We start from the raw sequence: 12,887 nt of genomic DNA on the forward strand, positions 1-12,887 counted from the left end.
ACTACCTCAAACAAGTATGACTACATTTTTGTAACGCAGAGGACTCAAAAATTTCTGAACTCCTTTTCAAATAATTATGACAAGCCGGTACTTCCAGCTGGAATTTCATCCAATAACAGGATACAGCGATAGGAAGCAGATCATTAGAAACTTTTGATCATCATGTGTGTAAGAACCTCATGCACAATAAATTTATTTCTATTTCAGGATTCCTATCCATGTCAATGCGAATTAAAGGGCTTTCATGCATGTAAGTAAGAGGAACTACAGTGACAGCTGTTTGGAAAGGAAGGCATAGCCTAGTCAGAGACATGCAATCACACGGATGTGGAATATGCCTAAGACACTGAGATGAACACTAAGAAATATGAACAATTCTGAAATACTTTGAAACCCTGAAGGAAATTACTAAACAGTTCATTTTTGTTATGACAGATTATTCTGACAACTGTGGTACTCAAGTGTGGCAAATGAGTAATTACGAGACTAATTTTATTATGTAAGCAGACACCACAGAAACCAGCAGGCTAATTAGGAGGTTTGATTCTCTATCAGATTACACTTTTATAATTTCTGTCTAGTACCTACCAATTTTTTCCAATTGTTTAGACACGTGAAGTGAATTTTCCCAAAGTCTGCACCTGAAACACTTTGCTAAAATCAAAGAGTTTAATAAAGCAGAAAAGTTGTTCTTAGATGATGCCAGAAAGTCAGATAACCCTGTAAAAATAAGATTGACTTATATTAATCAAATAAAATGTAGCTTATTTGTATTTGAACCAAAAAAAGGATTAAATTTTACCATACATCTAGTAACTCTTAAGCCATTTCTAAATATTCTGCCAGTATCTTGTGTCAAAGTAAAGTCTTGAACTGGAATACATCCCAGCTGAGCCTGAATGAGACTGGAAAAAGAATTTTTTTTACATATACTCCATACTGTAAACAAAGTACAATAACATTTAAAAAAAAAAAGGAAACACAAAATAGAAAAAATGAAATGGAAGATCTGGTCCTCTGTAAAATGACAGATTTTAGCAGGGACTTCAACAGCCATAAAATGACAGTTTTTCAATAAAAAATAACAGCACAGTATAATATTTACCAGTTTATTTTCATTTCTCTTGTTTTTATCTTCCCCTCCATTGGAAACCTATGCATGAAAACATACATATTTTCTATAATTCATTTGATTTATTGCTAAAAACGTACTTTCATTCTTCAATGAATTTTTTTTGTACCTGATAGTTATTTTGTCCTTGTCTTTATTCAAAGTGTTCAGTATTTTCTTTTCATTTGTTCTTAACTTGACATCCAGGAATTCTGTGCAGTTGGAGATCATTGTAATCTGTAGCAATTAGAGTTTTTTATTAATTGTTTTTATGTGCCATTTTTTCTATCACTTCTTCCAACTTCCGTTTTTTAAAAAAACACTTAAAAAATTTTATTGTCTCAACACTAGGAACATGAAAAGTTCTTTCTAATACTGACCAACTTTCATTCATTTCCCTATAAGGCTATTATATAACAAAAAGGGAAAATTTTCTTTCAGCTTTTAGATTACTATTTCACCTGAAGTTATCTAAAATTAACCACACTGCTAACACTTTATCACATACAAGGCAAAAACCCCCAGCTTTTCCCATCTGTTATGTATTTCATTTTACTTTCTTCATACTTTAAGAACAAAACATAGCCACAAGAAAAGAAGCATTCCATTTTTTCATGGCAAATCTGTTCTACAATAGTATTTGCTTGAAAACAAAATCTTTTGTGACTTAACAGTAGCAAAAACAACCTGTTATCCGACAGAGGAAAGCTGCTTAAAATAGAAAGCCAATTCCTTTAAAACTAAAATCTGCTCTTGATGCAGTTGGTTTTTGCAACAAAAATACTACTAAACCACAAAACAGTACAATGTTTAATACGTAAACAGAACAGCTTCAGCAGCTTTCTCTCTCATCTTCATAAGAAAGTTTAGCGAGGGGAGAAAGAGTTGGAAATCAAAAGATCTCAACGTACAAGGCCTCAAAAATACCCCATACAGAATTTAATTAGATGCATTCTCTAAAACTTTACATAAACAAAGACTGAGCTCTTTAAAATAAAACCTTCTGCTTCTTATCTTAGATTCTGTTTATAATCAATTGAACATATGTAAATTTTCTTTAAAAAGATAAATTACCAATTCATTTAAAGTCTCAGTTCCCTTAATTGTGAAAAATTGCTTCACTGTATCAAATGCAATATAATACCACGCCATTAATCTTCCAGTTTCTGTAAAAGAAGAATACACCTTAGAAAATAAATATGCCAAGTTTATTTTAGTGAGTTGGAGGTTTTTTAAGTCACAAAATTAAATTAATTTTCTTATTACAGGCCTCTGTGAGGTTCACCACCAACTCAGCATGTTATTGCCCCCAGTGTCTCAGGGGCATTACTGACCCGATCATGGAGTGGCAGAAAGAACCATGTGCCAGTTAGTTTTCTCCAGTGGAGATTAATTAACACTAACATGCCAGGCAGTGAACTGTGGTTGCTGAGAAGCCAACCACCTCTAGCAGAGGACTGCAGACACGAGAAGATATTGATAAAACCTGTCCTTCACTGCACTGTGACACATGCAATTATCCTGTCAAAATGTTCTGCAATTTTCTCCTAATCTGCAAAAAAATTTCAGCAACAACAAGAAAAAAATCGTTCTCTTAATATTGATCCATGGATAGAACTTCCATGACTTGTTAAAGAAACCTGTTCATACATTCTAGTCAAACAATCTCTCAGATTCTGCTCTCTACTACATTTGTGTACTCCAATTAATGGGTCACAAGAAATGTTGTGACCCTTTGTAGTTCACTACTACCTCAACATCACTTCTGAAAAGTAGTTATTTAAAAGAAGTGTTACCTGTTGGTTTGAAATTATTTGCTTCATCCATCCTGATCAAATCAAAAGATGATAAATCATTTAAGTTCTTCAGACACAGTTCTGTCAAAAATTTGAAAACATCTGTATTTTTAGTACATGCAGAAAACCTACGTACAAATCAGAAACATAATCAAATTGCTATGAATGTATACCCAAGTAATTCCACTGAACTCAAGAAAAGATTTTAGAATATGATTCTGCTTCTATTAAAGTTGGTGGTTAACTTCTGCCTGGGGAAACTCACGGGACAACCCGACTCTTTTTCAGCAAAGCAAAAGCAGTAAAGGAAAAGAAATGATGCTGGAATGTAGGTTGCCATATTCAATTCTGAATGACAGACTGGAGAGCCCACAGCATTTATACAAAAAAGATTTCTGCTGGAGAGTTAACACTTAAACAGTTCAAATTTCAAATATCCACAAGTATTTATTAATCTTTCATCAGATATTTTCATACTGTATCAGGTGCATTTGTATTTAGTTCACTGAACCTACTGTGTCAGGTATCTGCATAAGGATGACCAAAGTGGTTTAGTTTTCTCTTTTCAAGACCAAGGCAATGTTCAGAATTTAAAAGTCAGTTAGAAAAGCACTCAAAGTGATGGTTCCTATAGCAACCAGAAATCATTCACATTACACATGAAATGTATGAAAACAAGTAACTATATACATTACTACCAAATACTTCATGTGTGCAGGGAAGAGGAGCTAGTTTCTGTAAGAACTTTAAAAAGAGGTTGTTTTTAAGATCAAAACACACTTCAAGAAAATACAATCCACACTGAAAAAGCATTTTAAAGTGAATTTTTCTACGCTAGCACTAACTGTAGAGGTGGTTTCATACCATGCCTTCTCCCATGAAGGCTTATTTAGGTAGTAACATGCTTCATTACCTCTATTCCTTTCAACCTACATGCCAAAAATAGAAAAGTCCTGATCTAAAAGACAGGAAAAAAGATAGAAAACTACTGAACAAGCATATGAGCAAGGTAACTTTTTCTACTGATAAGTGCTTCTATTTTAGCTCTCTGCAAGTCACAGTCAATGTCTCTCCTATTTGGAGACTTCAAGCAGTAGCACTTACGCCGTGTTCCTGAGGATGGGCCTTTGGAATCCCTAAACAATAAAAAGCCTTGGCATCCTTCCACCAAGCCCAACATCAATCACAAATTTTTCCTACACAGTTGTGTAAAATGTAATAAATATGGAAGTGGAGTCCAAGTACAAGCTCTACAAATTTCTGGTTGTGTATCTGTCCATGTTTTCATGTACCAGACCCTCTTCCAGATGCTTAAGTTCCAAATGGTCCAGTATACAAATGTACAGAACTACGATGGACACAAGGACTTTCACCAATGATAGAAAACTGTACTTGTAGATTTGCAGAACTTGACAGCACGTAGTCTTTTATTAATATACTCATTTTTGATCTACCAGAAAACTTAATTAAATTAAAACCAAACCGAAACCAAACCACTCAAAGAGAGTTGTATGCTATTTCTATATTTAAGATGAGAGGCACTGATTTCCAAACTATTTAGTCAGCTGTATGTTTTCCAATGGAATTGTAAATAGCTGAAATGCAGTATTAAGAAAAAGGCAATAACTGGATTTTATTCAAGTCTTAGCAAAAAAAGCCTTTTAAAATCATGCAATTTTAAACTGTGTCTGAACAAGGTAAAGATGTTTATGTTTTATGTGCTTTGTTTTCAAAGCTAAATTTATGATGAAGGGAAGACAATTTCTAAAAAGGACTTTCTTGAAAGTATGGCAATAGAAATTAATGACAGTAAATGAGATCAATCAAAGGAAAATTAGGAAGAATGACAAGCAATCAAAATTAAAGCGCTCTGCTCCATATTTCTGAGCACGTATATGAAGACGAGATAGGTAAAAGTATTTAATTATTTTCCCATATACAAGAAAAACAAAATGCACTTATAGTCTTTCAAAAGTATTAATAATTTAATAAAATAAATAACAAAACATAGTAAATTACATTTGTTTTGCAAATGGATCTATTGAAATTAATGGAGATATATATATATAATGAGAGAATCTGCTCTAAACAATAACATTTTACTGAAAAAAAGCTGAAAATTTCACACTTACCTTGTAATTTTGCTTCAATTCCAATTTTATCCAATCCAGGTGAAAAACCTTCATGGAAAAGACAAAAGGTGTTTTAACCTGATGCAATTATACACTTCCTCCTCAATATCATCAGCCATCAAAACTGATTTGCTGAATTTTGGGAGCCAGATAAATACCCCAAAATAAAAAAGGTGTAGTTATTGCACTGCTAACAGGTCAGAAGCCTTAGAGAGTGGAACTATCTAAGTAGCCGTAAGTAGCTTTTGGAACAGATGTGCAAAGGTAAAAGCTGCAGATATTCCCTGATGTAAAATATCAGAGTCCTAGAAGTTGCAGAAGTGTCAGTAGCAACTTCCCAGGTACAGTTTTCCCCTTTAAGAACATAGAACGCCACCTAAACTGTAACATCCATTCAAGTAGTAGATGTACTATGTTCCAGCCCCAGCTATAAATCCTTATAAAAAATTGTCTCCAGCAAGTGCCCAATGACTTCAAAATCAGCTGTAAACCAAGTGGGCAGGAACAAAGATATGGTCAGGCATGGGGACCAAGATGATGTTCTGGACAAGACAAACTGAAGAAATTGGAATTAATACTACTGAAGTTTCATTCTAGAAAAACTATGAAATATTAGACTTTCTTTTTTTCTTAGCAGCAGATTACATATTCAGCACTGAAAAATACATTATGGCTTGATACAGCATAAATATATGGCCCAGTGTATTAGGAGCAAAAGAAATACACTATGAAGCTGTAAATGGCTCCTTCATGGTTTTTAAATGTTATACCATGATAAAACTCCCACTATTTATGTCAAAGCAACAAAATATTACAGGTCATATTGTACATCTTGTTTTCATCTTGTTATGAAATAACAATCAGAAAATGACAGAAACAAATAATATGGACCTAACACATCCTAGCATGATAATTTAGATAAATTTAAAAAAATAAAAACAAACCATAATGAGTTGGATTTTTTAAGGCTCTAATGTACAAGAAGGTTGATCGTATCCACTCCAAAGCTACAGTGACATCTGTGACAGTGTGTAGCACTATTTCTGCATTTAAGTGCTCAACAAGATGCCTGTGCAAGCTAATGCAAAAAAACAGGAGTTAAGTACCCATTAGCAATACAAAATTACCCATTAGCAATACAAAAAGTGCTAAAACTATTTTTTGGGAAGAAACAAAACCAAACAAACCCCTCCTCCAAAACTACATCAACTGATCACTGTAATCAGTAAAGGTAATGTAAATAATCAACAATGTAATTTGTTTATTATGGCATAATGTCCAGCAAGGAAAAATAAACTGTCAACTGTGAAGTTTCACATTTATTTAGAAAACAAAGCTACAAACATTTAAAAGTTACAGCATAATGGTGATATTCTGTATATATTTGAAAATTAAATGTTAACAAAATTACTCATAAAAAATTTCCTATTTTACTCTTTAATATCTTAACTTTCCTTTCTCTTGATAATGTGTTAAAATCAAGTGAATTCTTGTAGGTCGAGTACTTCCCAGACTCTATTATCTAAAAATTCAGAGACATGATCTGGGTTCAATTCTTGCTTTTTGTCTTTGCAATATGAACTATTTCAGTTTCTTCAGTTTTCCAGCAGGAATTTATACAACTATGTCTTTGTGGTTGAGTTTAAAACGTTCTAAAGATGGCTCTGGTTGATAAAGCAGAGGCTGTTAACTCCTGAATAGCTTAATTTGATTTTCCTTAAATTTGTCTTGATTTCTTCTAAATTGACCAAATAAACACCCTAAAACCCACCTGAAAAAACACATTCTGTGGAAACTATGAAACTTTGCTACCATCTATAAAGTCTTATAAAAATTACTTAGTTACCTGCTCTCTATTATATCAGCACCATTTAACATCTGAATATACCTCTGCCTTGTGCTCAAACGAGTCATAATAACTGCTGTAGCTGTAGTGTCAAACTGAAAAATAAAACTACAAGTAAAAGCTGCTCTATAGCTCTTAGAAAAAAAAATCCATTTGAATATGTATCACGTATCTGTTGAATCCATTAAAACTGTTTTCTTCAAATCCTGGTTGAAATAGCTATTGTTTGCCAGCTTCCCACTATTTCTCTAATCCCCACTGACCATGTAACTGAAATGTAATCTTTAGATCTTTTTCCACTTTTTGGTGGACCATACAAAAGCAAATAGATTTCTTTCTCAATTAAGAAGTTACCCAGGAGTAATTTAAGTATCAATAACAACTCTTTAAAACCCAAATGCTGCAGTAAAATTATTGGCATTGTTGTTTCTTTGTTGAGAATAGTTTCTACTAATCTATGGACAGCACCAATGCATAGAGCATTAACCTACCTGAGGCCTTCCAGCTCTCCCAATCATTTGCAGAATATCAGTTTCACTGTACTCTTGAAACACTCCTCCAACATAGTGCATTGTGGATTTTATAACCACCAGGTGTGCAGGTAGATTGACTCCCATAGCTAAGGTGCTGGTAGTAACTACATCAGAGCAAAGTATATGAACACCATTGAAATGTCCTGGCAGACACTCAACAAGCAGCAAATAAGTGACTTATTTGTGCTGTTAGTTTCTAGTGGAATCAGTGGGCATTCTGCACCACAAAGGATTTTATGTAGATTACAGACAAGTACTTGCATAACAATTTCTGGGTACCTGATCATCAGCATCATTTATTATCGAGTTCTTTACCAATTTACATCCCAGATACTTTTATTTAAACATTCCTTTGCATTTGGAGATAATCCATAATCCAATCCACCCTCAATATTACAGACACACAATGAAGAAACATTATTTCCTATTTCTTCATGTATAGATATTTGAATACAGCCATTACTTCATCTTGGTTAGTAGTGGTCAATATCTCTAAGATGTATTTTAAGTCATCAGTCATTAGCACTGTTTATCCATAGTACTGAACCAAAATCACCACCAACACTATCACAGCTCTTTACCAACACACGTTCTCACATGGAAAACACCAGTCAAGTGTGTGGCAAACTATCCCACACTCATGTTTGTGATTCACTTTCTCTAAAGAATATATGGGATGGTGAGAATTTAACATAGAAAGCCAACTGATATTACTAGTCTGCTAGGACAACAAAGTAATAATGAAATTTCCAATTCTTTTTGAAATGAAAATTAAAATTATTACTTACGAGTTTTCATATTTTGATAGTATGCAAAATGGGAAATCTGTCAAAACAAAAGAACTTAACCAATTTAAAAAGCCGCAAAGACAGATTACTTACCAGTGCAATCAGAGCTTCAGTCCACGTGTGTGTGTATATATAGATATACATGTATACACACATACACACTGTGAGTACAGGGATATTCTACTTCAAAACCAAAAAATTTCTTTCCCTTTGCAGTAGCTGTGAAAGGTGTGTTAAAACCCTACCTCCCATCATGCTCACAGAGCTATGAAGTGGAATATGCTCCATACTCCTTCAATTTCCCCTGTTATAGAAATGTAATTCTAGTATTTCAGATGATTCTGAAATATTCATACAAACTACAAATTTCAAAGGACTTAAGTACCAATGAGCAACTTTGTCACGTGATAGTCCACATGTATGTTCACATTGTGCTCAGCTGTGGCACAGGGTCTCAATGCCATTTTTGCAAAGAGCAATCATAGAATTAGTCTCCTGAGATTTCAGAAATGGCACCACAGCTGACAGTCACACACAGTGCACCAGGCAGCCAAAGCACAGTAGATTGCAGGGATGCAGGGGCCTTTTATTACCATGGACATTGCAACACTAGAAAGGTTTCCAGATCACAGTAAGGGTATCTACCTTACATTTTCATAGCAAGTCATGACCATTGTAACAGGAAAGAAAAAAATCCATGAATCTTTCAGTGTTGTACATGAACTACACAGACAATTCTCCATAGGCTCTGGATCTTTTGTTTACAGAAAAAGAAAGCCTGGATGAAATGCGACAATTATGTCTCGGATATCTTCTCATTTCATGTAACATAGTTCTTAAGAATCTCTGTATCAGTCACAACACCTTGCATGGGAGTTTGAAAATAGTATCCTGCCCATCTAAGAAGCATAAATATACAAGATTACCTTCTCGGAGGCCACTGCTTCAAAAGACCCAAAGAAAACATCATGTGAACTCAGAGGAAAGACATACAAGCACAGAGCTCCACCCCAACGGGATGACTTAATGGTAGGAAAAAGAAATGGGCATGGCCAGACCTATACGGACATATGAGGGAGGATAACCTCCATGCACAGTGAAAAGAAGTTCTATGGTCTTTAGTAACAGTGCATATATAATCTCAGAGGGTAAAGGTGCACATGAAACACAAAAACACCTTTATCTGGATTTCAAAAATTCCAGAAGTTTAACAAACTATAAAATCATAAAATATTACCACTTCAAAACTGCAGTCTTCTTAGGATATATAAACGACATTTTGACTTTCAAAGTTAAATTTACTTACAAAGTACTGGCAAGTCTCCCGCAGTAAAAGCCCCTTCAATTACTTTTCTGTCAGAGATCTCCATACCCGCATGATGATAAGCCACACCACACATTAAAAGATCTGACAATGAAATCATTACATGCATCATTTAACCAAGTTTACTCAAGCAAGTATTCATTCACAGAGCAGAGAAGTAGTAGGTTATATTTACCTCTCAGTTTGGAGTCTTTCAATGAATTTGCAAACCTCTGTAATCTATGCAACACAAATAAAAAATAATATTAAAAACTATATATTCTTTGGGTATTTTCAACCATCAACTTTCCCATCTTCACAGAGGGAACAGACTGACTCTCTGGGGCAGCTATTGTAGCCTTTCCAGCCTAGTCATCTTTCAAAGTCACAATCTACAATCCTTATGTGTTGTTCACATAAGGCAAATAAGATCATGTTTGAGGTCCAAAATCAGGAGGTAGCTTCTGCAGCTCCCATAATTAGGCAACCTCAAAGTAAATAATAATTAATACAGCTGTATGTATTATCAGATACCTTTAATAAAAAGACATTTTATGGCTTGACTTAAAACACTAGTAAGACCACATCCAGTTTAACTATTCATAAGCTTAATGCTCGCACCACAATGCCTTAGAGGTCTGTAAGAATTAATGTTTTTATGTTTATAAAGCAGTTTTGAGAAACAACTTAATGTTTGTGAAAAGTACCCTAAAAATCTGAGAAGCAAATAAAACTTCCCAAGAAGAGTGCCAATTTACCAAAAAGAATGTCAACTGTGAAGATTTTTTTGCACACTCCTCTGCTAGAAATGGTATTAACTCAACAGCTTTCCTCACAGAAGTCACAGGTTTACTAAAATATACAAACACTTATTAACAACCCAAATAGAAAAATACCTTTGTTTCTGTTCTATACTCAGTAGAAATTTAGCATCTTTTGCAAAAACAGAAGCAGCCTGCTGCACTCCTTTTCTTGTGGCACAAAACTATAAACAAGAAAGGGTTTTTTTTGAATCAACACTTTTAAGAAAGAAAGAATTTCAAATGCAATAAAAAAAGCTGCTCTACCACAAGTGCTGGTTTTTGCTCTGAGTATGTTTGTATAATACTAGCTATCTTGTAGTTAAGAGTTAAGTCAAATTTGAATTCTGTCTGATTGTCACTGCAAGGAAAACCAAGAACAATTTTGCGTAGCTTCACTGGTCGTTGATCCTCATCTATTTTCAGACATACAGCAGGCATCTTGCTGTCTGAAAGCCATTCTGCAATCTTTAAAAAAGAAGACACAGAACAGAAATTATAAATTTCTTTTTTTAATCATGCTCCTGCTCTAACAGCATCACAGAATAATTAACTTAGCTTTTTTGTCACATATAAACTATTAACATTTGACATTGCTTTTATCACTAAAATCAGGTGAGGTTCTGCTTTCTATGGAACCAATATAACTTGGACTGAGATCTCGAGTCTGTTGTGATTTGTACTTAAGAAGTAAAAATCACAAACAGAAATCTAAAACTGAAGCATGTCCATACTTGGCTGATAGTTCCATATGGTTGGAGGTAATTTGTTACATAGCATCAACCTCACAGCTGTCTTTGGCTGACAGCTTCAAAATTACAAATTTTGTTATCAATCTGAAATTGCAATTCCAGATAAATTTTATAAAATACAACTCCATTGATCAAAATACAAAGGTAACTCTTACATCTTCAGTGTTTGGTAATGTTGCAGAAACAGCTACAAATCTCAAGGGAGGAATAGTGTCATGCTTCTCTAACAGATGCCAAAGAGAAGACTGAATAGTCTTCATCCGACTGACCACAACTTCTAATGTTGCGCCGCGGCTTTCATCTTTTATAACGTGAACCTAGCAGGAATTTCAAAAGACTTGCTAAGTATTTCTCCAGTACCAATCTACACATGTGCTAATAAATCTAGCATTTTCTAAGTTTCCTTCTATCTTGACAAAAGATACAAAACCAGTGCATAAAACCCCATCCTCTTTCTTACCTCATCAATGAGAAACAGTCGTACAAGCTGGACTATAGAATTGTCTCTCCATCTTCTAGTCATGCTATCCCATTTTTCCTTGGAGAAAAAAAATCAACAAAACAAAACAACAACAGAAGGTGAAAGATGTTTTAAAGGCCAACATAGGCCACAGCAACAGTCCAGGCAGACATGTCTAAAGTTTAACAAATCTTTAAACAGAATCAGTTAAATTAAAGCTGATGCAATGTATGTTTCATCTGGCACATGACTGTATTACTACCTGTTGCTCATACGAACTAACAGTACACACAGCGGTGTGCAGGCAAGCATAAGGACTGCAAAATTACTACCTATACAAAAAAAGGAGCTGTCTGTCCTAGCACCATACAATTAGAAGGTTGCTAATGTCTGCTTTCTGTGAGTTCTTGTAAGAAGTGGGATTGAAACCTACCGGTGTAGTGATAATAATATCAGCATGATGTATTTCAAATAAATCATCCATCAGTGTATCTCCTGTCAGCTCCTTGCAGGTGAGTCCAATAGGTCCAAATTTTTCTTTCCAATCCTCAAAACGCTGACTGCATAAAGCTTTTATTGGAGCCACTAAAAATAACACAAAATGATGAAAATTACATCAGGAAAACCAAATCTTCAATTGTATTGCTAAAGAAGCCAAAAGCATACTTTTTTAGGATGCCTTCTTGAATTTATTTTCCCTAATTTTCAGCTTCACTTCCAGAACCATAAAATTTGTAACTGGTGTTATTGTCCTTATTATCCTACTCCATGTAGGCAAATCAATGTTGAGCTTTGGGCCCCAGTCCTTCTCATCAGCAAACAGAAACCTTTAATTAAGATTATTTATGCTGTCTCTTAATCCTTATTTTTTTTTTGCAGTAACACATGGAAACCATCATTCAGCTATCAAAGGTTTCCTCACAGACACAAGAAACCACAGGAGATACATCTTTTCTAATGGAAGATCATACAAATACCAACCTTTTCCGATCGTGAATTATTTGAGCACTCTATATCTGTATTCAGAAAGCAAAGGGGTCATAAATGAGAAACCATCCAAAAGTAGGAGATAGAATACCAGAAGAAATCAAAGTCTATTTAAATCAAATGTACAGTTAAGTGTAGTCAGGGTCATACCACGTAGCTAACACAGCAGATAGCAGCTAATGCAGCAGGCAGCAGTTCTCATGCTGGTCCTCATGAACAGACTCCTAAAACACTCTATTTCTTCATACTTTTTTTTTCTGAGGATACATACTGTACTTTCGCAGATTCTTTTTTTTTCTAGAAATCAGGTGTAATTGCCAACAAGGCCTGATATTAGCAACACATGTAAGTCTATACTGGATGAGTAATCTATATGGAA

At 34.5% G+C, this 12,887-nt stretch overlaps 1 protein-coding gene across 11 annotated transcripts in view; it reads right to left on the bottom strand.

The window, feature by feature from the left end:
• The window catches only part of HFM1 (helicase for meiosis 1), a 46,656-nt gene that overhangs the window by 16,050 nt on the left and 17,719 nt on the right, over positions 1 to 12,887 (bottom strand). For 9 of the 11 annotated variants that reach the window (XR_007906989.1, XM_051802080.1, XM_051802101.1 and 6 more), the window contains 17 exons: positions 11,955 to 12,106; positions 11,522 to 11,599; positions 11,217 to 11,378; positions 10,577 to 10,777; positions 10,406 to 10,494; positions 9,706 to 9,749; positions 9,513 to 9,614; positions 7,377 to 7,522; positions 6,886 to 6,980; positions 5,984 to 6,117; positions 5,040 to 5,087; positions 2,908 to 2,988; positions 2,186 to 2,277; positions 1,242 to 1,348; positions 1,106 to 1,153; positions 808 to 905; positions 589 to 720 (listed from right to left, as the gene is read on the bottom strand). Coding sequence is in view for 10 of the 11 variants with exons in the window: in XM_051802080.1 (XP_051658040.1) it covers positions 589 to 720; positions 808 to 905; positions 1,106 to 1,153; positions 1,242 to 1,348; positions 2,186 to 2,277; positions 2,908 to 2,988; positions 5,040 to 5,087; positions 5,984 to 6,117; positions 6,886 to 6,980; positions 7,377 to 7,522; positions 9,513 to 9,614; positions 9,706 to 9,749; positions 10,406 to 10,494; positions 10,577 to 10,777; positions 11,217 to 11,378; positions 11,522 to 11,599; positions 11,955 to 12,106 (1,809 nt within the window). In the remaining variant the exon portion in view is untranslated. The remainder of the gene's footprint in view (positions 1 to 588; positions 721 to 807; positions 906 to 1,105; positions 1,154 to 1,241; positions 1,349 to 2,185; positions 2,278 to 2,907; positions 2,989 to 5,039; positions 5,088 to 5,983; positions 6,118 to 6,885; positions 6,981 to 7,376; positions 7,523 to 9,512; positions 9,615 to 9,705; positions 9,750 to 10,405; positions 10,495 to 10,576; positions 10,778 to 11,216; positions 11,379 to 11,521; positions 11,600 to 11,954; positions 12,107 to 12,887) is intronic. The other 2 variants (XM_051802084.1, XM_051802092.1) reach the window with 2 other exon arrangements.

The sequence above is a fragment of the Manacus candei genome, unplaced genomic scaffold (assembly GCF_025592945.1).
Source record: "Manacus candei isolate 608988 ecotype Guabito, Panama unplaced genomic scaffold, ASM2559294v1 h1tg000005l, whole genome shotgun sequence".
NCBI lineage: Eukaryota > Metazoa > Chordata > Aves > Passeriformes > Pipridae > Manacus > Manacus candei.